General features: G+C 36.2%; 1 protein-coding gene across 1 annotated transcript in view; it reads left to right on the top strand.

Moving 5' to 3' along the window:
* Positions 1 to 26611, top strand: part of LOC120632283 (protein pellino) — a 107476-nt gene that overhangs the window by 41915 nt on the left and 38950 nt on the right. The window contains exon 3 of the mRNA XM_039902116.1: positions 6420 to 6651. Coding sequence (XP_039758050.1) covers positions 6420 to 6651 — 232 coding nt within the window. The remainder of the gene's footprint in view (positions 1 to 6419; positions 6652 to 26611) is intronic.

Consider the following 26611-nt stretch of genomic DNA (forward strand, 5'->3'; position numbering starts at 1 on the left):
AAAGACCTCTTCCAAAAGGAGGATTTGGTTTTAATCACCATAGTGATTAAAAGCAAATCCTCCGATGACAAATGACGGCCGATTGGCGCAGTTTGCATCGACCCTGTTTTCTGAGTCCAAGGCCGTGGGTTCGATTCCCTACAGGAAAATGTTTGTGTGATCAGCATGAATTTTTTTCAGTGTCTGGGTGTTTATATGTATATTCTAAGTATTTATGTATATTATTCATAAAAAAATATTCATCAGTCATCTGAGTACCCATAACACAAGCTACGCTTACTTTGGGGCTAGATGGCGGTGTGTGTATTGTCGTAGTATATTTATTTATTTATAGTGGCCAGATGGGGTTGTGATCGCAGTTGATGGTAGTAGTCGCATATTCCCTTAGTCGCGGTCAGACGAAGACTGGAGACAACTGTATTGTTATCTGACGTGCCGCCACCACACTGCATATAAAACGCATATTCAATTGGTTTCTTCGCGGCGTAGAGGCACGTTTAAGTCGCTAGCGCAGTCGCAGTAACCAGCCACAGCTAAGCCTCTCATCAGACCAAACCAGACAAAATTCAGAAATTATAAATACCCTTATTGTCCCTGGCAAAGTTTTGTACTGTGCCCACCAATGCTCTAAGGAGTATTCGCTAATATTGGTAGCATTCATTACATTTAACATAAGTAACGCTACTGTATGCTCGCTATACTGCGCTAATGGAGTAGAAACGATAACGTTCGCTACCGAATGAATAAGACGCAGAAGCAGCATGTAAAAACTACCGTTACTGTCTCACGTTGTTATTACGACTTAACAAAAACTTACGGTGCATGACATCACTCGACGCGTCGATTGTCTACTGCAGACGTTGGCACGTACGTAGCACACTTCCGGTGAAGTTGACATACAAAGTACCTAAATAATCGATATCTTTTTAGAGTTCCGTACCCAAAGAGTATAACGGGGATATTGCTAAGACTCCGCTGTCCGTCTGTCCGCCGATCCGTCGGTCAGGCTGCATCTTATGAACCGTCGGAAGTTTGATAGTTGAAATTTTCACAGATGATGTATTTTTAAACTAAAACGTACTAAACAAACTGAATAAATTAAATGTTTATAGGGGCTCCCATACATACACAAACATTTTTTCGCATGTCCGACTGGAATTGGGTTATTTTTTATTCATCATTCCAATCCCTAAGGTGAGTTTTAGATATTCGTCTTCTTCGTCCTGCATAGGCGTTCATTACCTGAAGAGTGCCAACGGGATATAACTAACTATGCCTCCGTCCATCAGTTTGTCTATTTGTCTATCGCATGAACCGTAATAGATATAGTTGAAATTTCAACAGGTGTATTGTGTATTGTTTTGAATAATAATAAAAAAAGTTGAAAATAAAATGGGTGTACCCCAAAACCGTGCCTTGTCGTTTTTGCTTGATCCTTTATGTTGTTTGTCAAATTTCATATTTCAACTTGTTATGGAAACCTTCGAGTGTAATTCCAACTCGCACTTCGCCGGTTTGACTATATTTAGTTTTGACATTATATTTCTTTTGAATTGATTTTTTATCATTCGATAACATAGCTTAAAAAACAATAGATTTCTTACACAACAGCGACCAAGTCAAGTCAAGTCAAATATTTCTTTATTCAAATAGGCACATATATGGCACTTTTGATTCGTTGACAAAATGTGTACATAGGAGTCAGTAATGGCGATAACAAACTTAAAATTAAAGCTACGAGGGTTCCGAACGCGCCCTGGTTTAAAAATAAGCCCATAACAAACTTAGCCGGTGGTATTTTTGTTATCACCATCTCATTTGAAAATATTTAAGAAGCAATCTTGTTAAAGCCTATTGCTTTAACAAGGTTGGTAAGGTTGCTTCACAAGCTTTTTTATCGTTTACGTAACTTTTCTATAACCTGAAATCAAAACTTCAAAGTTCATTAAGTTAAAGTGATCTTTATTTATCGTTCGGCGAATGGAAAATCACTTATTTATAAAAGTTTTTTCGAAAATAAGTATTAATGACATACCTTTAGATAATTACTTTCGATTTCTATTTGTGCGCCTTCGTAAACTTTTATATTAAAAAAAAAATAAAACCCGTTGATACATTCGAATCATCCAATACACATGCATCTGTAGCATTTTCGCTATATAGCGATAAGGCCGCCAAATTCTATATATATATACCTTCTACCCTAACGCTCTATTATATTTGTATTTTGTGAATAAAAGTATATTCATTCATTCATTCTTGCCAACAATATTTAATTTACATCAGTTTTAAAGTAATAATTTAACACACGAAAGATTTATATGTTAGGACTATTTTTGATCGTGTTATGATGATGCTTTAAAATTTTAATTAAACGAAATAGCGGCGTTATAGTGATGCTACGCCGCCCGCCTAATGCTAAATGCAGGCGTACTCAACCTTCGGCGCCGAGGTATTTATTGCGGTTTATATGAGAGTCTTCATTAAATTCATTAACACTTGACTCGTTCTCGTACTATATACGCAGCTCTTTAACTTGAATATTTTTCATGTGTGCATCATGTCGAATATTACCCCTATCACACACTAAGTGTGCCCGCATCTTCGCTCTCGTGTCACCTGTATGAAATAAATCCTGTTATAATATAAAATTACGAAAAACCATTCACTTATTCATCACTGACTCACTCAATTACTCTGTCTCTCCCTAACTTCTAACTAAACTGACAATCGAAAGAACGATTTTGGAAACCCTATATTCAATTCTAGGGTCAAAAAGTCCATTAGGACTTAGGACTAACCTTTTCTGTGCCACATTTGTGTTGTTGACAAGTTGTTGATCCGAACAAACAAATATTACTATATTATGGATGTGAAAGTTTGATGTTTGATAAGTTAAAATAAACATCACGTATGTTTGCCGCTCAATAAAAGGATAAACGGATTTGGATAAAATTTGGCACACAAAAAGACCTTGTCCGAGATTAACACAATATAACATGACGCTACATTAACGAGCCTGCTTATGAGTTTTCTTTTTATCCTGTCTGATATTTTAATTGTCTATTAGGCTTAAAATATTTATCGATTAATTAGGTACTTTTTAAATTCCGCAACAAGTTAGGCCTTCGCCTCAATGTCACCTGGTGGTAAGTTATAATGCAGTCTAACATTGTACCGTCACCTGGTGGTAAGTTATAATGCAGTCTAACATTGTACCGAGCTAACATGGCAGTTATATTAAACCTACCTTTACTCGCTTAATCGCTTGGCGGCATGTCTTTCTCAGTAGTGTGGTAACTAGTCACGGACGAAGCCTTCTACCAGACCATATTTATTTATTTATACTCTTTATTTGCACACAAATAAAAATACAGAAGAAGAATAATAAAACACAGAAGCAGTATAATAATGGCGGCCTTATCGCTTCGTAGCGATCTCTCCCAGGCAACCTTAGGATAAGGAAAACAAAAGGATAACATACTGCAGGTTGTGCGTATTAAAAAAAAACATACTAATAACCATACCAGAACAAAGATTATTAATTCAGAAATTATTAACTCCCAAACTGCCTCTGCCTGGAATTGTACCCGAAATCGGGAGGTACTTGATGGCGTTTAACTTAAAATTCTGGATGTCATTTAAGTTACAATTCATTACTAGTGTAGAACTAGTTTGGTGATGAATTCAGACGATGGTCATGGTTTGGGCATGTAATATTGATGTATTATTGTATCTCGTGTTTTGCCTGCGAAGTTGAAGTGGTAAAAGGTGGGGCACATAGCTCGGAGGACCGATAGAGGTTGGAGTCCCAAGTTGCTATAATGGCGACTTTTCACTGGTAAGCAGTGCAGCGTTGGTTAAACCCAACGAGGTGGACAGACGACCTCAAATTAGTAACTGGTGGCCGCTGGAAATTAGCGGCTTATATGCCCTGCATATCGCGTATGGTTTTTTTTCAGTCATACTATTTTTAGTTATTGCACTTCTCGTAAGAAGCGCCGAGTAAAAGTTAATCGATTGAATAAATAAATATAAATAAATAAATATACTTTTTATGACAATACACACATCGTCATCTAGCCCCAAAATAAGCGTAGCTTGTGTTATGGGTACTAAGATGACTGATGAATATTTTTATGATTAATTTACATAAATACTTATAATTTACATATAAACACCCAACACTGAAAAACATTCATGTTCATCACACAAACATTTTCCAGTTGTGCGAATCGAACCCACGGCCTTTGGACTCGGCAGCAGGGTCGCTGCCCACTGCGCCAGTCGGCCATCAAAAGCATTGAAATAATGACGATGATGAATACTAATATAGTGAATATGATTCAGAACCGTTTACCCGCGGGAATAAAATGTTGTCTACGACTGAACTAATAACGCATTAGTGACTATGATTTTAGTCTGTAATTTAATTACGTACGGTTGCGGGCCTGCCGCGCCGCTTTGCACGCAAGGCGGCGTTGAATACGGATAGGATTGATTTTAGCACACCCTACTTTTGAACCGCCTAATTGATTACCGCCACACCTATTAATCCGTTGAAAATGGTTTTGTCGCTTACAAAGGGTTTATCGTACTGAGAACATGAAAAACACAAGTTCTTATTTATATGAGCTAGACTTGAGATGAATAGGTTTCAATTGGAGGTTTGCATATTGATTTTAGCACACGCTATTTTTGAACCGCCTAATTGTTTACTCAACCTATATCCGTTTAAATGATTTTATACCTACGCCTCAAAAGGGTTTATACTGATATGAAATACATATGAGATGAGAAGAATTCAACTCATCATCATCATCATCATATTATTAACCCAACACACGGCCTAGTTGCGCAGTGCGCAGCGACCCTGCTTTCTGAGTCCAAGGTCGTGGGTTCGATTCCCACAACTGGAAAATGTTTGTCTGATGAACATGAATGTTTTTCGGTGTCTGGGTGTTTATCTGTATATTATAAGTATTTATGTGTATTTCATTCATAAAAAAAAAAAAAATATTCATCAGCTATCTTAGTACCCATAACACAAGCTACGCTTACTTTGGGGCTAGATGGCGTTGTGTGTATTGTCGTAGTATATTTATTTATTTATATTTATTTATTTAATACAGGGCACGGGCAGTGGCGTGCACTCTATACATGCACAAAAGCAGTGCCTACCCTAACATTGATATATAACTCGAATAGGAGGAGAATTTGTGCCGTTTTATGCAATATTCCTGGTGTATGCATACCCTTGTAAGAAACTGAATGCACGCCACTGGGCACGGGTCTCCTCCCACAGACGGGGTTAAGGCCGTAGTCCACCACGCTGGCCAAAAGCGGATTGGTGGACCCTTTGAGAACATTATGGAGAACTCTCAGGCAGGCAGGTTTTATCGCGATGTTTTCCTTCACCGTTGAAGCAAGTGATATTTCAGTACCGTATTAAATCGATTATCGGCACCCCGAAAGTGAAATGAAGTGACTGGGCTATGACCGCTCTAAAAATTCAGATATTGATAAAGGATTGCTTTTATCCACCCCACTCCGTCCCCAACCGTCTAATTAATTACCAGTGATTTATACTGTAAGTATTACACATTAGAATTAGAATTACGATTAGCGCAGCGGGCAGCGACCATGCTTTCTGAGTCCAAGGCCGTGGGTTCGTTTCCCACAACTAGAAAATGTTTGTGTGATGAAGATGAATGTATTTCAGTGTCTGGGTGTTTATATGTTAATAATAAGTATTTATGTATATTATTCATAAAAATATTCATCAGTCATCTTAGTACCCATAACACAAGCTGCGCTTACTTTGGGCCCGATGTGTGGACTGTCGTAGTATATTTAATTATTATTTATTTATTATTGTACGTAATAAATAAACTGAATAAATAATAACTCATATGAACAGTACGTAAGAGGACTAGGTTTCAAGGCGACAGCTACATTTGTAAAATTTCAAGTAAAGCTACGAGCGTTCCTAATTCGCACTATCACACTTGGTTGGTGTTTCACTTATACCGAATATATATATTATATTATATATTATATTGTATAATAGGTCAGCGATTATATATATTTTAGTACGTATTCGTATTCATATATTGCACCGTTACTCTTGACTACCTTTAATTACTTTCCCCAAGGGTTATCTGAAAGAGATTGCCTTAGCAACAATATCGCCTTTGCATACCAATATTTGTTTAAATTTATTAAGTTGTCTTTTGTGTCGTTTATTTTTTGTTTGCAATAAAGTGTTTTATCTATCTATCTAACCTATTTATTTTATGTCCGATCCTGAAATTCTTGTGTAGACCCTCGTGATTCGTAGTTAAATATGCTAACGAGGCAGAAGTACCCACCAGTGAAGTACCAGAGTGACATAAATCAAAAACGATATTTATTTGCAGATACAACGGGTTCCTTCCAGCGGGCGAGCGTGGGCGTCGCCGCAGCAAGTTCGTGCTATACAGACGCCCAGCGGCGAACGGCGTGCGTCGCTCGAAGCACTATGTCGTGAAGACACCGCACAGCAGCAAAGCTATCCTCGACGCGAGCCAGCACTCCATCTCGTACACACTCAGCCGCAGTCAGGCTGTCATAGTCGAGTACACGGAGGATCCTGACACAGATATGTTTCAGGTAAGACTTGCAACTTGCCAAATTGAACTCTATTTCTGTTATATTAAGAACACCAAATTTGGATCACTCGACGAATCTGTATAGCGCTAGTGGTTGACCACAACGACTAGTATGGCTAGATTTATGACGAAAATACAGCTTATATATCAAAATACGCAAAATGAACGGCAAATAAAAACAAAAAAAATAAATTTTATTATTAAAAAAAATATTACTATTTTTCTTATAAATTTTTCACAGGCCGTTTTAAAACTTAAAAAAAAAAAATCAATAAATGAGAAAATTAAAAAACGATGAATTAATTGATGTCATTGCCATAGAAGACGTTTATTATAAGCGCCATAAAACACAAAATCTACAGCACTGTACTATGCTATACTTTTTATTATGTAACAATTTGTAAGCTCACCGACAATAACCATGCAAGTTTTTGTACACAAACCTCAGTTAACAAAAAATAAAAAAATACAATCGTAAGCAAGTAGCGACTTGCTTACGATTGTATTTTTTTTATTTTAAAAACTATAATACCTGAATTAGATAAGCGTATCTAATTCAGGTATTATTATATCTTCTGAAATACAAAACAGCACCGAAACGCTGGATTTCCTGGGTAAACCCAGAAGTTTACAAAATGTTTTCAGTGGTAAATAGAACGGTTTTCCCATTTAGATCAAAAACGAAAGCAACGGTAAAAAATCGTGGAAATACCTGTCGTCAATACAAAGGATGACATTACATGTTTTTAGGGCTGGCGGTCGTTCAGTTTTATCTAGAACTCAGCTATCTGGAAACTTTTTAACATAAAGTACTGCGAAGGTTTCCATCCCTATGTTATGAATAGGTACGAAGCTTTTCGCCTCCTCATTTCTAATACGCAGTCCATTATAAACTGAAAAGTTTATTTTTGCGCTCGGTATGACGACTTGGTTTTTTAAAGGAATCACATGAAGGTAGATTGGAAGCAGCCAGCCTCGCTCTCATCTCCCGCAAGATAGCAAAATGATTGTAAATGTTGATGTTGGAAAAGAGTAACTACTGAGTTTCTTGCCGGCTCTTCTCGGTAGAATCTGCTATCCGAACTGGTGGTGGAGTCACTACAAACATACATACTTGACGTTTCAAAAGTGCTTATAAGTAGGCCTACTTGAAATAAATGAATTTGAATTTGAATTGCACAAATTTAAATTCAAAATTTATTCATGTAGGCCTATCACAGGCACTTATGAAGCGTTCATACATATATGTTTTCATAATAGTAAGGGGATTGTAATAACTTCGTTCGCCAACTTAAACATAAGACTTAAAACTTAAAATAAAAACTTATTTTTTTTTTGTTTTCAACATCTCACATTTAATTTATATTAAGTCACGAAGTTAGAGCAATTCACACCCAAGGTTTTTTTATAGTTTAAGTAATCCTTAACGTTATAATAGGATTTTTCTGTTACTTCGCGACAAACTAGATGTATACACAACAAAGTGTTGCGGCGAATTAGTAAGTAAATCGTGAAGAATTACTAAGGTTTACTTTCTTCTCTTAAAGCTAGGTAATCAAATAGAGACACATCAAACACAAAAAGTTGTGGTGAATATCGTAAATAGTTATTAAGTTCATCAGCTGTACTAGCTTTGTGGAGAGTAAAAGCTATAGAATGAAGTAATAATAGAAAATGAAATAGTAAATTATTCGTAAAATATCAATGTACATAAACAATTTCTCTGAAGGAAGGCTATTTACCCTTAATATAATGTTTTTGAACTTGCAGTCCTAGACCTAATTCACCTCATATTAATTATTATCGCTTATTCTGCTAGCTCTGTTCAGGAACCTGCCTTAAGTATGTGTCATTACAGTGTTTCGATACTCGAAAACTACGATTTCGAGCGATTCAAACTTATTCTAATTTTAATTTAATTTTTCTTATTCTTATTCTTATTCTTATTCTTATACTATATAAAGTTAAAGGTCAAGTTAGGTGAGAGATTTCGATAGCATTTAACCACCTTATTTATCACGGTGAGACAATGTACTGCTTAGCTATTAATTCAAAGTACTAACTTCCCACCGTTAGAAAAAGTTGTATTGTCATGGACTCGGAATATCGAGCGCCCTAGTTTAATTACATACAAAGATACATACGCAACCCACACACATTTCAATATAGCGGTTGTATTTATCAAAGGTGTCACGTCGTGCGTTCTTGCCTTTGATCAATGATATAGTAGATACCCTACCACAATTCAAAAAAATTCTTCGATAAATAAGTTCTGATTTGGTTACCCAGAGTGTGTAAAGCGATAAGTTAATGTGTGTGTGAGTTATGATCGTCCAAAAAGTAATAGAAGAAGAAGAAACACTTTATTGCATGTATAACATACAGGAAAAGAAACAGTAAGGAGTATACAGTAAACAATGTAGACATGCAAAGGCGGCCTTATTGCTTTAAGCAATCTCTTGCAGGCACAACCTTTGTAGAGAGATAATTTAATAAATATACGTTATATAATATAATAATGTTATTTCAAGTAAGGAAATACATAAATTATAAATTATATTTTGTTGAAGTTATACTTCTTTTAACACGTTAGGGAAACATGGTAAGAGTAAATAATAATGCGCGCACACCGTCACAAAAAACCGACACCATGAAGTTAGCTTCAGTCAACATTTTAGTTTCTAAAAAAGCTTTGACAGTTGACTTTCAATAATTCAAACAATACCTTTCTCCTTTTGTTAGTGCTGTTTTTTCTACAAACGTAGGCAAAAGAAAAAATATTTGAAATTTTTTTTTTCTTGTTACGCCAAAGAATTATAACGCATGTACATAAGTACACACACGTTTTTCTTTATTTTTATTATGTCGATAGTTATTGCTGCATTTCTAGTACATTATTTGTTCTAAGGTTCTTATATTCAGTTCCGCTTATCTGAGAGCAGACGCCCCGTGTTTGCTCTACAGAGCATTTGAACAATGCGTTGTGTGATCGCAAACAATAGCACCGCGACAATAGCGGGGCGGGTGGCCGCACACTTCATTTGCGACACTTTCGTTTACGTCAACAAACGGGAATAGCGAACTCATTTCATAAAACTCTTTAAAATGAATGAACGTTCCCATTCACTCCAAAGGGGCTAGTTGAGAACGATAATTAGTACGTACTGGGTGGGGGCTTACCCAGACCATTTTTAGGAAATGACCCTGCTTTCTGAGTCCGAGGCTGTGGGTTCGAACATTTATGATTTTCAGTGTCTTTGTGTTTATCTGTATATTAAAAGAAGACCTAAAAACATTAATCGGTCATCTTAATACTCATAACACAAGCTACGATAGCTCGGGGCTAGGTGGCCATGTGTGTATTGTCGTAGTATTTTTTTAAAGAGATGTATTATCTCTTTAAAAAAAAAGTTAGAAACAAAGTAAATAAAGATTTTTAAGTAAGATTTTCGTGGTTAATCAACATTTCTTAAGATAATTTCTTAAGATATAATCTTTCGATATTTCGACCCAGTTGATGAGTCGATCCATGCAACTGGGTCGAATTATCGACAAATCCAAAAATATTATCTTGGTATGTACCCGTTGAACTATATTCAAGAAAAAAAACGTATTTTTTGAGCACGATAATTTGTAGCTCCTGTTCTTACTATCAACTGTTAAAACAGTCTTTAACAATGACGATTTAAAAAGTATAATTAGGTCTTTGACAACGATGATTTGTTTGGTAAGGAGGATATACGGGATAATAAGAATATCCAAGCCGATTAATTTGGAAGGATTTCATACCCGTTTAGAAATAAATGATGAAATCCAATCAACCGACGTCACAGTTTGACGTCCGACGATTGCTGTTAAAGAATTAACATATAAAAAAATTTGCCTAACAGGGAAATAAACACCGGGATGTATTTCGGTCACGTTCGCCAGATGATTGTTATCTTTGGGAACTGTTTCGTAAACTGTGTTTACGCGTGCAGTGTGTTTGCTCGTCATATCCCGGCGGCCGTATCTAATCGGCGCACATGGGTTAGTGCCCCCTGGAGCGAGAACAATGCGTTGGTCCGCAACCGACGCCGGGATGACAACGACCCTATCGGGGCATCTCAATGTGCAAACATCACTGCTCGGCCGATAACACGAACGTCGCTAATAATGTTGTCTTGTCTCGTATATTATGATTAACCGCTCAATTAATTTGTCTACCATTCACCCTTGGGCATGGTGGACTACGCCCTAAAACCTTTTCATTGTGGGAGGAGATCCATGCCTTGTAGTTGGCTGGGTAAACTAAACATTGGAGTAACGTTAATCTGTCAATTTTTGTTTTATAGTAAATAAATTAAAAAATTTGACAAAAAAAAATTGTAATTAAATGAGTCCAATGCAGTGCAGTGCAGTGCAGTGTTAATGCAGTCTAAGACAGGCTAAGCTGTTAAGGTTATGGCAGTTATATTAAACCCATACCCCTAATCGGTTTCTATCAGACATCGTACCGGAATGCTAAATCGCATAGTCACGTCTGACTAGTGGTAACTAGCCATGGCCGAGCCTTCCACCAGACCAGACCAGAGAAATTCTGAATTCCGAGAATAAATTGCGGGACCTCCAACTTTAAACCACTGCGCTCACGGGTAGTTTCTAGGGATTTGTCAAACGTTGAATCAGTGAACGCCACTGCCATATCTGTAATTTTTTATGCTAACCCACATTTATGCTAGACCCACCAGACAGTAGTTAACATAAACATTTAACATTACTAGGTGTTATCGGTGCAATAAAAACTAGTCTGCTTTGGTATACACACGCTAAATAATAATTAATTATTCAAGAACTGAGGTGTACCGTGCATCGGACCGATTCACTAGTGCAGTCAAGCGGCACGTGTTTTAGCGTCTAGTCCGCCTCCAAATACAACTATAATGTAACTTATCAAGTTAACTAAACATCAACATCATAAAACCATAACTGTACACCTAAAAGGCACGGCAGGGTGATTTAATATCTCGCGACGGGCTTGAGACAGGCTTGCGACAGGCGTAAATTTTGCAATCACTGTTGTCAAATGTCACTTTTGTTTTTTTATTTTATGGAAAAGTGACGTCTGACAGCGGTGATTGCAAGATTTACGCCTGTCGCAAGCCTGTCGCGAGATACGTAATCATCTTGCTGGTCTTCTCATAGAATGAGAAGGATCCACGATGCGGATAAGTAAACTTAATATTGGATGATTGTTTATTTGTAAATTTGTATAAAGTTGTCAAACGTTTGATGTTTGTTTAGCAGATTTACGCTGAGGTGGCTGTATTGGTTTTTTCGCTCGAGTACATAATTATACTAAGGCAACAGGTAGACTGCAGGCCATTTAGGCTTCCAGCAGGGCTAGCACAGGCAGAATATAAAAATTATTGTATATATATATATATATATATATGTATATATATATATATATATATATATATATAAAATAAATATTTATATATATCTTAATATATATAAATCTCCTGTCACGATGTTTGTCCGCGATGGACTCCTAAACTACTTAACCGATTTTAAATTAAATTGGCACACCGTGAGCAGTCTGGTCCAACTTAAGAGATAGTATAATAGCTTAGATCTTTAATTATAGTCGCAATTTAATTATATTGCAAATTATTTGTCTATAATTAATTGACAGTCACATGTTATATATATATATATATACTACTACTATACTCATTTAAGGCTTAGCGATACTGAATACTTTAAAAACAAAATCAAACGCAGACGAAGTCGCGGGCAACAACAGCTAGTTTACTATAGATATATAGTGATGTTTAACACAGCCTTTGAAAATAGCTAGAGATTTAGAGTGACGAATCCTTGTCTTTTTTATCCCAGCAAAAATACACGGTTCCTTTTGGATAGCTCTACCGAGAAGGAACTCAGGTTTTACTATGCTAAAATTACGGATTTTAATAAAATTTGTTTTTAAAGTATTCATCTGAGATCCTAGAAATATACACGATGATTTTTACTGCAAAACCTACCCATCTAATATTATTATAAATGTAAAAGCTTGTCTGTGCTTTTCAACTGTTACACTCGACCACTGCCACCAGTCTTGATGAAATTTTGCTCATAAACAACGTGTAACAGAATAATAATATTGAAGGATGTAGTATATTTTATAAGGAATCAACCTGTAAAAATATGAAATTAAAAGAAGCATATTTATTTTTCCATACAAACGAATTCAAAAAAATCTTAACGTGTTTACTTATGACAACCATATTGAAGATAAAATACTGACACGCGCATAGGACCTCCGGTACGCGACGCGTACCTAATAAAGCGATAGGAGTCACATTTTGCAAATGATATTTGAGCTTTATCTGATTTCTTTCACTAAAATTATGGCAGTGGTTTACTTAAAAACTATTTGGTTTTCGGTTTCACATATAAGTCTAAGAGGCAGTACATAATGTATAATATACCTGTAAAAAGCCTGTACAGTATTATTCCGATTTTCATTTACACGTTTTATAGCTAGTATCGTTGAGATAGGCATAGGCTATTTTTATATTCCGGGAATACAATTAAAAACAACATATTGTACTGTTAGGGGTGTGTCAGTTGTGATAAACTTACAATCCATCTAGTTTCTACGCTGTATAGTACCGGAACTACCAGAAATCCTAAATGTCAGGATAGTAACTTGCCAAGGTCAAGCCTTCCGCTAGACCAGTAAGACTTACTACAAGATTTGCCCAAGATTTGATTTGATACCGTCAAAGTCGTCGATTTAGGAGTCGCAAATCTCGTACTTATATTATACAAATTTTCAAAAGCTTTAACTGAAGAATTGCAGGCAAGTTTGAACTTTAGAACAACGAACATAATTTATTTTACTCTGATATGCAAGTATTTTAATACTCGACGATTGCGTGCGAGCAAATGTTGTACTAAGGGTACCGACCACTACTTTTGCGCCAGGAAGGTCTATCAAAGGCCAAGGATTCCAGTTAGTACTAGGCTTTATAGATGTTTTTTATTGAAAAAGTTTCCACCAGCAATTCCTATGGGATCGTGTATAAATTTCGTTGTATTGCGGTCGACGCACCGCACCACATCCTGTTCCAGTGTTCCATGCGACACTATTTCATTGTTGTCAACAAACGCGTTCGCGAACCGCATTGGAACGTTGGAATATGATACTTTAAGTTAACGCGACAGACCGGAGGTGGTATAAACCACCTCCGGTCAGAGTTTGTATATGTGTTAGTTTTCTCATCGTTTTTAACCCCTTCAGACGCAAAAACAACGAGGTTTTACAAGTTTGATTTGTCTGTGTTTATGGATGTGCGTGTGTGTGTGTCTGTTTGTGGCGTGTTAGCTCCCGAACGGATGAAGCGATTTTGTTTAGGAAGTGTTCTTACTTATTTTCAAGAAAATGAAATGAAAACGGTGAAAGATGGCCGCCGCCACAAAATGGTGAAATGATTATTATTTCACAACTCCCTCAAAATGGGTATCAAATTATTGGACTTGATTAGTAGAATAATGTAAATTATATTGAAAGTCGAGGTTTGAATTTTTTTTTACCTATATTTTATACATAAGTTTATATACAAATAACATGAAGCTTATATGTAATTATTTGCTATAATCGACAAGCAGACAAATTTGTGTGTGTTCAGTAAATCAGTTGATAAAAAACCAATGAATGATTTCTTTTTCACGGAGATTAATTTCGTAATTCGAAATCATGACACAAAAATAATAATAAATACATAAAGAATGACAAATAAAAACCTTTTATACTCACAAACATAAAACGTTCGTGAGACACTTAAAATCGACATTAGAAAAATTGTTGTCATTTTAAAATTATTTCTAGTGTCTTCCGACGTTTCGTTAGTAGGTTTTTATCTGTCATACTTTGTGCATGATAAAAGGTTGCCCGATAGTGACTTCCTATTACGCAGAGAATTTCTGTGAACAAAAAATCTAACCTCGTTGATTTTATTACTAATATCGTCTTTGGAAAGAAATACGTAAAAACGTATCCCACTATTTTTAAAAGCCCGGTAAAAGTTATAGATTTCTGACAAACCAATTTGGTTTCTGTTTTAAGATAAAGGCTGTGATAGTGTTATGTCATTATTTTTTTTTATTCATCTTGATTGTACTTAGTGTTCCGAATCACCAAACGAATAACAGGTCGTGGATAAACGGTTCTAATAGTAAGAAATTCGTGGCCAGTACATGGAAATCGCGAAATCCGGTTTAGCAACTTCGGAATTCAAACACTTGGGAACGCGTTTGGCGAACGATCTCGTCGTCGTCTCTTTGTGATGAATGGCAGTACCCCGCCTCTTTGTTTGCACAGCGGAATCGAGAGTATCTTAATCGCGACCTACTAACCCGAAACATAAATTATCCCTTTGAATAATAAAGTATACAAGCAGAGTAATGGCACGCGAGGAAATACAAGGGGTGTAAATCCGATGCGTTATCCCTTTCTCTTAATATTAATATTGATGTATTTTTACATTATGAAAAATAAGCTTAATTTGCTATACTCCGCGAACAGCACTCTTACTCCGAAACCGGAGCATCTAGGAACTGGTATCTAGGAAGTGGTTTTGAAGTACGAATTGAAGTAATTATAAATTACACCATACACATTCTCCAGTCTCCTGCTGTTCGCGGAGTAATTAAGCTTAATTTTCATAATATATTTTGGATTTCCGCAAAGTAACGCCTGCATCTATCCAGTATTTTTACATATAGACTTGAGTATAAAAACAATATATTCTATCTAATTTTGTGTAGGTTTTAGTTGTAGTAAAATAAAATTTCAAAATCCGAAACCAGACTACAAAAAAAAATATATAGTAATCTAAAATGTAATGTATTGTACCCAAAGCTAAAAACAGGTAGGTGCCTATAAAAGTATGATATTCTGGTTAAATAACAAAAATACTTATATTTAACAAAAATATGTAGTCGGTGGAAACCGTAGTGGTGTTGTTTATACACAAAAAGTACCAAATTTCGTAAAATATGCGGCCACCGACTACGCATTTTCATTCTAAATCCACACTCCACTGTTTTTGTGTCGCTTCAATCCACGATTGACATCCGTCTATCCAATGGCGTGCACTTCATAGTCTTTCCGATTAACACAAAGGTTTTGTAAAACCCGTATTGTGAATGATTTTTCTGTTTCGCATTGCTGTTTGTTTTTCAGTTTAATAACTACACTGGTTGTTAACCCTGCGGCCGAGTGATTTAGTGCTCCTATACGACGCCGCATAGAAACCGATTAGTACCTACCGATTTAATAATATATAACTGCTAGTCATCTTAGCCCGCTACCAATGGTATAAAAAGTATATGTATAAAATATGTTTGCTGTAAGTTTGTGACGTCACGTATAACCCGTTCGTGTCAAACGGGGGTGGGGCGTGACGTCAGTGGGGAGACACGAGACTGCTTGGCCAAGGACGTCGCCGTGCCGACCGTCGCGCAACAGCCCGCGAATCGATACCGCACTAACTCGATAATACTGACATTTGCACGTTGAAATTATTTCCCTTTTTTTTCACTACAATTTAGTAGTACGTACTCAACTGGTGGTAAAGTGATGGTGCAATCTAAGATGGTAACCGGCTAAACTGTTAGGTGTATAGAACTTATATTGAAGCGATACCCCTACTTGGCTTTTACTAAACATCGTACCGGAGCGCTCGATCGCTAAGCGGCAATCTTTGTCAGTAGGGTGGTAACTAGCCACGACCCACCAGACCAGACCAAAAAGAAAACTCAAAAATTATCAATTATTAATAAAAAATCTAGGCCCTTTAATGTCTGTGCAAGACTTCAGGGTATGAATAAACACATACATATTTAAAAGAACTTCACATTGCCTAATTGAACCTTCGTTTAAAACTTTTGGTGACACTAGTTTTAACAATTAACTATTTGTTTGTTAAAACTTTGTTCACATCGGAAAGAAATCAGAAACTATATAAATTTTATCGCCGAGGACTATAACTCTTTCGACTATCATAAAAATGGTATGGGCGCAATTTGATTAGCGTTTTTATGACTATTGGTCGTTATGAGTATTATTAATGTATTTTTATTCGTCAAACGCCACTTCGTTGACTTCTAAAATACATGCGGTTTGCTTATACCTACAACGTGTTACAGTAAATTTATAAAGTGGGTAAATAATTAAACTTTTTATAACTATAAATTTATATTTGCCAGATATTTGATTAAATAGTTAATAAATAGTTTTCAAGAAACAATTAAAATTATATTTGATTAACAACTATGGTCATGACATTGATTTGGTGGGTCTTTTGATATAAATACGACTGCACTATCTAACGATGCACCTCGAACGATGCAAAGATGCCTCCCGGTGTCTTAGATAAACAAACGTTATATTATATGAAGTTATTTATGATGTTCTACGTTGGACTGCATGATAACTTTTAAACTAAGATTGTCGTATGTAATCAATATATCTAATTCTCACATATATTCATAAACATAAATAACTTATGTACAGAAGTAAAATAAAATAAAATCTTAAACATCTTCCGCACCGACGCATAGTGCGTAAGATGCTGGCAGCATTGCCCCTTTTGAATGGCCAAACTAATTCTTTGGCCAAGGTAACTACCAGCTCTTGGTCACTGGTAGACTCCGAAGAAAGTTTCAGTAATCACAAAACGTTGTCATTTAAAAGCTAATATAACCGAAAACGTGAGCTGGACCTGGCTGGTCTCCAACGAGACGTTTTTACTGGAGAAAGTAATTTCCTATCTAAACTTCAAAAAACAAAATCTATCTGTACCTAAAAAAAAATGTAACTATATAATTATTTATCCTACCTACAGTCTCAAGCACGAAGATTTTTCGAGCCCCCTAAAGTTATGTGCGTTTTGAGCAATTGAAATATTAATTGCTTCAACGATGAAGGAAAACATCGTGAGACAACCTGCATACCTGAGAGTTCTCCATAATGTTCTCGAAGATGTGTGAAGTCCACCAATCCGCTCTGGAGCAGCGTGGTGGACTACGGCTAGAACCCCTTGTCATTGTGGTCGGAGACCCGTGCACAGAAGCGAGCCGGTAATGGGTTTATATGATGATGATGATGATGATGATGAAATTGATAACAGTTATTCGTTTCACGCCTCTTAGCTTTTGCAACAATTAGTACTCTATGACTTTCCATTTGTCCTATGATAAACGTAAGTCTGCCACCACTTCATATTGTTATAGAGCTACATCGATATCTTCAGTCTACTGGAGAACCACTTAGTTCTAGACTTTTATCGCTCAAAGAAAACCGAAGCGTCTTCAAAGATTAATCTTGCTATTAGTATCCACTTCTAGACAATGTCTCTATCTATAGTTTATGTTAGTTATTTGTTTACATAATTAAACTCTAACCCCATTTATAACCTATTTTATGCCTAAAGAAAATAGGTAGTTTTTTAATAATTTAAACTAGAATTTTTATGATTTTAAACACCTTATTTATTTCTCGAATATTACAAACACTCCAAATATAAACCAGAGTGATACATGCATACACTTCGGTTGAGTGGTTGAAGTTTATACAGTTGTATTGAGGTCAATGTGCGGTTCTCATGGCATTCGCTGATAGCTGTCAATCATTCTGTTTGATATAACGATATTATACTAATACACAGTTGTGGTTTGCACATATTCAGGCGGAGCAACGTACCATTTATTAGTGGGCTTCGGTTCTGTACAATTTCCGCCTTCATTACATAAAGAAATTGTATGTGTTGTATTTTTCAAGTATTTTTTTCTGTACATTTGTGTGGTGTACGATAAAGGTTTATTAATCATTTTATTGATTCATCAATAACCACAGAGTAAGAAAGTGATACAGAAGTCCGATTAAGCCGCGTGGATAGTGCAGTCATGCCGTGAATTCAGGGCGAGGAAAGGACCAGTATGGGTTCTCAGCAGTGACGCGGAAGGTCCTACTTGGCCTGTATGTAGTGTTGCCACGCCGGTATAAACCATGTCGGCGTTTAGCACCAGATCAAAGAATCATCTCTTGTTTTACTAATACACAGTTTTCTTTGAGTGTTCAAAGAAAACTGTGATAGAAAACTGGGTTCTTCTGAATGTGTATTCAGAAGAACCGGAACAACTTTATTACTGGACTCTGGTTCGTTTTCACCTTCATCATATCAAGAAATGTTATGAACTGTGTCGTTATTCTTTTTTCCTATTTTCTGTATTTTTAGGAAGTTTACTATAAACGTGAATTCATTCATTCTTCCATCCTTCAGTATAGTATTAGAAATTGCTTGCACACGAAGTCTAGTCTATTGAGGTTAGTTCTAGTATAATATTACATAACACAATGAAGACTGTTTGTTTTAATAAAAGGCTAGAAAGTGAGAGGTTTAATACTAGATGTTGCTACAAGAACAAAGGGCCCTGAGACTACTAATTAATGTTTCCTTTAATATTGTTATCAAGCTGTGCGTTGACCTAATTAGTGGAAGTTCTAGAGGGGGCGAGTCTACTGCGGCAACGTCCGCGGAGAGTTTTAAACATAAAATGAAGTTTTTTGACGCGAAGCGTCCAACGTTACTTACACACGGAACTTTAGCGATAATCTTACAAATAGTGAAACGAGCGACCGAATACGAGGACAATCTCTTACCAAAAACAAAACGGTGATTAAACAATGGTCAATAGTACGTAGCGTACTAATATTTATGTAATCTCTCTTTTTTTTTTTTTTTTTTTTTTATCCCGAAACAAATAAACAAGCAAACATTAAGACACTGCACTTTCGCATCTGTAAGTCTTTAGCGATAATCTTACAAATAGTGAAACGAGCGACCGAATACGAGGACAATCTCTTACCAAAAACAAAACGGTGATTACACAATGGTCAATAGTACGTAGCGTACTAATATTTATGTAATCTCTCTTTTTTTTTTTTTTATCCCGAAACAAATAAACAAGCAAACATTAAGACACTGCACTTTCGCATCTGTAAGTCAGTCAGTCTGCCTGGAATTTTATAAAAACTTTCACCTTATATATTTAATAAACCCTATCATCATCATCATATCAACCCATTACCGATACCGGTCCACTACCACAATGAGAAGGGGTTAAAGCCGTAGTCCTCCACGCTGGCCTAGTGCGGATTGGTGGACTTCGGATTGAACATTATGGAGAACTCTCAGGTATGCAGGTTTCCTCACGATGTTTACCTTCACCGTTGAAGCAAGTGATATTTTAATTGCTTAAAACGCACATAACTTAGGAAAGTTAGTTAAGAGTCGCGACCCCGAAAGTGGAGTCGAAGTGCTACCCAGACCTGCACAGGCCTCCTCTCCCATAGGAGAGAGAGTTTAGAGAATAGACCCACAGCGCTGCTCCAACGCGGGTTGGTGGGCTTTAACGACTCGACGACAACTACACGTTAAGCGTTCTTCCTTGGTTATTGTCACTAACTTTTAATCAAACCGATGGCTTAACGTGCTTTCCGTGGCACGGGGGTTGGGTGTAATTTAACACTTATTTTTTTTAACAATTATTCATCGTTAAGTCAACATCTCCTGAGGATGTTCCGGTTCCGGTGCGAAACGTGGGTAGAGGATGCATTGCCGAAGATCTGTTTGGTGTGGAGTATAAGTATTAAAGAAATTATAAATTACACCATACAGATTCTCTTGCCTTTCGCAAAGCAAATTAAGCTTATTTTTTATAATATATCATGGAATTTCGCAACGTAACGCTTGCTTCTATCCAATATTGAAAATTTCTTTACTAAAAGAGAAACAAAATATCAAACTATTCTTGGCCCGACTTAGGTTCGACCCCGCGATCCTTTGTTAAACATACTTACCAACAAAACAGTCACTTATAATACCAGTAGGTATTATAAGTGACTGTTTTGTCCAATTATAGGACTCGTAAAACTGCGTTTTGTCGTCACCATTAACAAAGCATCATGTCTAGACACGAAATAGCAGTAAAATAAGATATCACCCTTCCACCCTTGGCGTCCGATGAACTGTCTCGCCACATCCCCCACCCTAACCGCCTCACAGCTAAATAGTTTCATGCACACCGGTTATTTATTTACGTCTGCGAATCCTATGACTATTTCGATTTTATCTCTTTCGTTACCAACTTATCGCTAAATTTGCGTGTTGAGTGTGAATTATATTAGTATAGACTACAGACAGTATCTAAAATATTTAAGTACAAAACATGCAGATATGGGATCCATATCAATTTATAGCTATTAAACGCTTTGTCCTGAACGATGGACAGACAAACTGCAGCCTAAACAGCTAAATATGGACATCTGATATTCTTTGAACTAGGTTAAAGGATAGCCCAGTGGCCCAGCAGCGGAACGTAATTAGGCTACGAATGATGATGATACGTAAACATTAAACATGGAAAATGCCACAGTTTAGGTAGTTAAGTTATAAGTACTTAAGTTTTAAATAAACACCTAATTATAAAATCAATGTGGTCCAATTGAAATAGGTCATAAACAAAACGATTTCGATGAATTAAGTCAAAAATAATTTAATTCCCATCAGGGCAATACCTACCGCAATAAAATTACCAATTTGATTAGTATATTATTACTTAGGCTAATATGATTCTTGTCCTTGTCTTGTTATATGATCTTTGTCCGTCTGTCTGTTTGTCCTGGCTTTTGGTTTGTAAAAGTTGAACCGATTTTGACACTGACCATTTAACTAAGTAATTTAGTTTCATTCCTTAATTGAGAGAATTATAATTGATGACAGTTATAACACAATTTTTATTTATCATAAAGTACGCGGATGACGCTGTGGTCTAAACTGGGAGCTGGTAGATTAACATTTGCTATTTATTTACTAATTTATATCTCATTCGATTTCAATACTATAATCACAATTTAATGAAATAGTTTTATTATAAATCCTTTAATTGAAAATAAAAGTATGGAATTGTACCTACTAAATTATATTTATTCTTTGAGTTTAGTTAAAATGTCTCGATTTAATATAATACCTACCTACTTACGTGATAAGTTATAAAATGTTTTATCTCTTTCTGTCATCAGTTATTTGATATTCGAAAGCATGAGACAAAACATTGCAGTCGCTTTTTTTTAACCCCGAACGCAAAAACTACGGGTGTGTGTGCGTCTGTCTGTGGCATCATATTTCGCGAACGGATGAACGGATTAGAATTTGGTTTTTTTGTTTGTTTGAAAGGCGAATTAGTAAGGAGTGTTTTTAGTGATGTTTAATGAAAATCGATCCAAGAAGAGCGCCGCGCCGCCACAAAATTGCAGATTTTTTCACAACTCCCTCAATATGGGTATTAAATGAAAGGGCTTGACTAGTACAATACTGTACACTTTGCCAAAACTTAAATAAACTTCGCAACCACGCGCTTTAGACCGGTACAACACATTGCAACAATGCTGCTTAGCGGCAGAAATCAGCATGGCACCACTATTTACAATGTTTACAATGCTTTACAGTGTTTATTATTTTGGTGGTTAGGATATAACATAGTGTTAATAAATAACTATCGTAATAAGCTCGCTGGAATATACTCGCAAGTGACTACTATAATGCAAGTTCTTTAACAAAGTACTGTACCTATATTGACATTATAACTGGCACGTTAACTGATGCATTTGACCTCTTGGACTCTTTGTGACTCAATTTGTCATTCGATAGCTCCTCACTGCTCCTGTGAGATGCGAATTGTGATTGTTATTAAATCTCACTGGCTCAAGTGGTCTAGTGGTTAGCATATCCAGCTACGGATCACGAGGTCTTAGGTTCGAATCCCGGGTCCGACTAAAAATTGTTTGTTATGGTGTTTCTTCTGTTAAAGAATTTTGAGTAACAGCCCGGAAATGAGAAATTGGAGTGTCACGGAAAGCACGTTAAGTGGACGGTTACAGTTATCACTAACTTGTGACTGCGTGTGTGTCCTTTTTCGCCCCCCAAACTTAGCAACCGATCAACTTGATTTTTGTCATCGATTTAGTTAAATGGACGGAGAGTAACATATGCGACTATTTAATCCAAGAAAATAGGATAAACTCCTGTATGATTTTATCGTTTGAAGCAAGAGAGACGCACCGGCGCGTTCACTGGCAACAAGCCTCACAAATTAAAATATCTTCTTGCCTGATCGTTTGTTTTCACAATTTTAGTCTTCCATAATTTAGTAACAAGATCTGCTTTAAAAAACAGATTTCCATTTCAAAGAAATTGCTAATTTACCTGACAGAGCTTGCATAAAACAAACCGAGTCGAGAGATTCACACTTTTGTTAAATTCACAGGAACCGTACTTAGGCTAAGTACCGTTTCTTATGAATTTCTCAAAACGTGTCCTACTATTAATGTTATTTGTAATAAATTCTTTGCCCGTGACTATCATCGATTCACTTTCGGGAAGCCGAGTTCGAATCCCAGCACGCACCTCTAACCTCTAACTCATGTGCGTTTTCAATAATTAAAAATATCACTAGCTCCGACGATGAAGGAAAACAACGTGAGGAAACCTGCATGCCTGAGAGTTTCATATAATGTTTTTAAAGGTACCTTTTCGGAGTCCACCAATCCACACAGGGCCGCACGTTGTGGACTAAAGCTTTAACCTCGTTGTGGGAGGAGACCCGTGTCCTGTAGTGGGCCTGTAATGGTTTGATATGATGATCAACATCTCCTGAGTAAGTTAAGTTTAACAATTATTCATTGTAAAGTCAACATGCTCCTGTTTCGGAGCGAAACGTGCGTAGAGGGTACATTGCCGAGGATCTGTTTGGTTTGAAGTATACGGATTGAAGTAATTATAAATTACACCATACAGATTCTCCTGCTGTTCGCAGAGTATAGCAAATTAAGCTTAATTTTCATAATATATTATGGATTTCCGCAAAGTAACGCCTGCTTCTATCCAATACTAAAGTAATGTTTTTGTCTTCTTTATTCTAATGTCAAATTACTCATAACAGAAGAAGAGAGAGACATTTTTGTGTAAATAATCATCAAAGGGCTGCAGACCTCAGTATTTGATATCAATACCAACTTTATACCTCGAAGTGATATTCGACAAAATAGGTCCTACCAACTTTCCAAACTAACAGACGTCTAACTACGTGAATCGTGATCTGATATAAGATTTCTTTTTTTTCTTCTAAGTTTGTACTATTGCAGCGAAAATAAGGCAAACAAAGAAACACACTACCGCATTTTTATATTAGTAGAGAAGTGCGTAGATGTATCCAATTTCAAATCTTAAGTAAGCCCCGGAGACCGGACCACCAAATACCAAACAATCTCAATTTGAAACAGACCGTTGGCTCCGTGAATGCAATTTGGCGCCTCAGGGATTATTGGAATTGGGGTTTTATTGTCCCTTGACTCAGTTCTTCCGTCTGTCGAAAGTCTGTGGTGTTTTTTGTTTCCACGATTATAGTTCAGACGTTGAAAGAATGCGTTTTTTTACAGGTTGTGATTGAATGAACGATTTTTTGTTTACATTTCTCTACAAGTTTGTAAAGTCATGGTGCAGTCTAAAATAGTATGGGCTAACCGGTTAGGTGAGTAGCAGCTATATTAAACACGAAACTAGCCAAGTTTTTAAGCCTCATAGCAGACTAGATGCCCGAAAATTCAGATATCAGATATCAAGTTATTTTAATTTTAATTTGCATTAGTAGCGAATGATTATTATCATTAAAAACGCAACTTATATTTTTTATAATTTTGCTCCAGACTGAATGGCCAATCAATGCAACAACAGAATAAATGCTCTGTTAATACAAGGTTAAATGAACTGTTTGTTATTGATTGTTTTATTTGACCGACTAACACCCAGGAACGAACGCTTTAAGCAGCTGGAATAAAGTACATCTGTAGGTGTCAGTTAAATTTTAATTTAAAATCCATTAGGTGACTTCTAAGTGTCAAAAATTGCATCACAATCAAGCCATGGTCAAGTTATCAGAATAAGTTCCAATCAATATTTTGCACATAATTATGTCATTAGGGTTTTTTCTGATATTGGTTACTAAGGCAATGTTTTAAGAAAACAAATCCTTGAAGATTAAAATCGGGGGTTTGGTGGATTATAAAAAATTTTTTCTTCCATAAATCTTGAAATTTAACGCAAAATTAGGTAACATGATCGGAACACGCAAGTAAGATAGGACCGTTTAGTTGTCTGTCAATTAATCATGACAGTTATTCGAAATTAGAAATTTTGGGTTTTTCTTTGTTGGGTTTGCACAATTTCTGCTTTACTTGGTCGCGTATAAAAATTTTCATTTTCAAATCTCACCTGCTATAATAGAAATTTTAAAAGGAACCTTTTTAAATTCAAATTCAAATTCAATTTCATTTATTTCAAGTAGGCCTACTTTATAAGCACTTTTGAAACGTCAAGTATGCATGTTTGTGTGACTCTACCACCGGTTCGGAAAGCAGATTCTACCGAGAAGAGCCGGCAAGAAACTCAGTAGTTGCTCTTTTCCAACATCAACATTTACAATCATTTTGCTATCTTGCGGGAGATGAGAGCGAGGCTGGCTGCTTCCATTCTACCTTGTCATTGAGGAATTCATCAAATGTATAGTAACCTCGCTGTACTAGATGCGTTTTTACACATTTTTTAAATGTATGCATTGGTAGGTCAAGAATTTCCTTAGGAATCATGTTGTAAAAGCGTATACTCAACCCCACAAAGGAGTTCTGCACCTTTCGCAGACGATATGCAGATATCACTAATGACCGTTTCTGGTAAGTCGATTGTTAATTTCAGCTTTTGATTTATAAAGATTAATATTTTGCCTCACAAAGACTATATTACTATAAATGTATTGCGAAGCTACTGTAAGAATACCTATTTGTTTAAATTTTTCACGAAGCGATTCGCGTGATCCAAGTTTATATATTGATCGTACGGCTCTTTTCTGTAGTATAAATATACTTTCAATATCTGCAGCTTTTCCCCACAGCAAGATCCCATAGGACATAATACTGTGAAAGTATGCGAAATAAACAAGCCTAGCTGTTTCAACATCGGTAAGCTGTCTAATTTTCCTGATTGCATATGCAGCTGAGCGGAGTTTACTCGCTAGGCTTTCTATATGGGTACCCCACTGTAGCTTACAATCTAGGGTCACTCCTAGAAAAACAGTGGAGTTTTCTATTTCAAGTGTTTCTCCATTTATTATGATGTTTTTATCAATTTTTTTTACGTTAGGCAAAACAAATTCCAAACACTTAGTTTTTTTTGCATTTAAAAGTAAGTTATTAACAGTAAACCAGTCTGACACATGTGACAAAGCACGGTTTACGTCGTCAAAATTATCTTTGTTTCTATCAGTCTTAAAAATGAGAGATGTATCATCTTCGAACAGTACAATCTCACAAGTGCCCCTGACATGGTGTGGCAGATCATTTATATACACCAGAAACAATAAGGGACCCAAAATTGAGCCTTGTGGGACACCCATTAAGGCAGATGATCCCTTAGACTTTATGTCTTTTACGCATACCCTTTGAACTCTATCACTTAGATAAGAGGCAATTATATTTTAACGCTTTATCATAATTCGTACAGCTGCTTTTAAAAGTGTGTTGCATACAAGGCCAAGGTCGCGGATACAACGTCTAGTGATCCGAATATAGAAAGGTGAAGGTGAAATGAGTTTGCATATTCTCTTGAAGCATGTCTTGTAAGAGTTGAATGCCGATAATGAATCGACGATACAACCTACCTTTATTGAAAGAACATAAAGAAGGCGGCTTTAATGTTTCATAATACTTTAAATGACTATCTGTTGTCAGCGAGTCGGCTATTAGAACTATGAAGATTTTAATGTGCTAACTGGAAGACTTATAAAATCTTCAAAAG

The sequence above is a fragment of the Pararge aegeria genome, chromosome 19 (assembly GCF_905163445.1).
Source record: "Pararge aegeria chromosome 19, ilParAegt1.1, whole genome shotgun sequence".
NCBI classification, from domain to species: Eukaryota; Metazoa; Arthropoda; class Insecta; order Lepidoptera; family Nymphalidae; genus Pararge; species Pararge aegeria.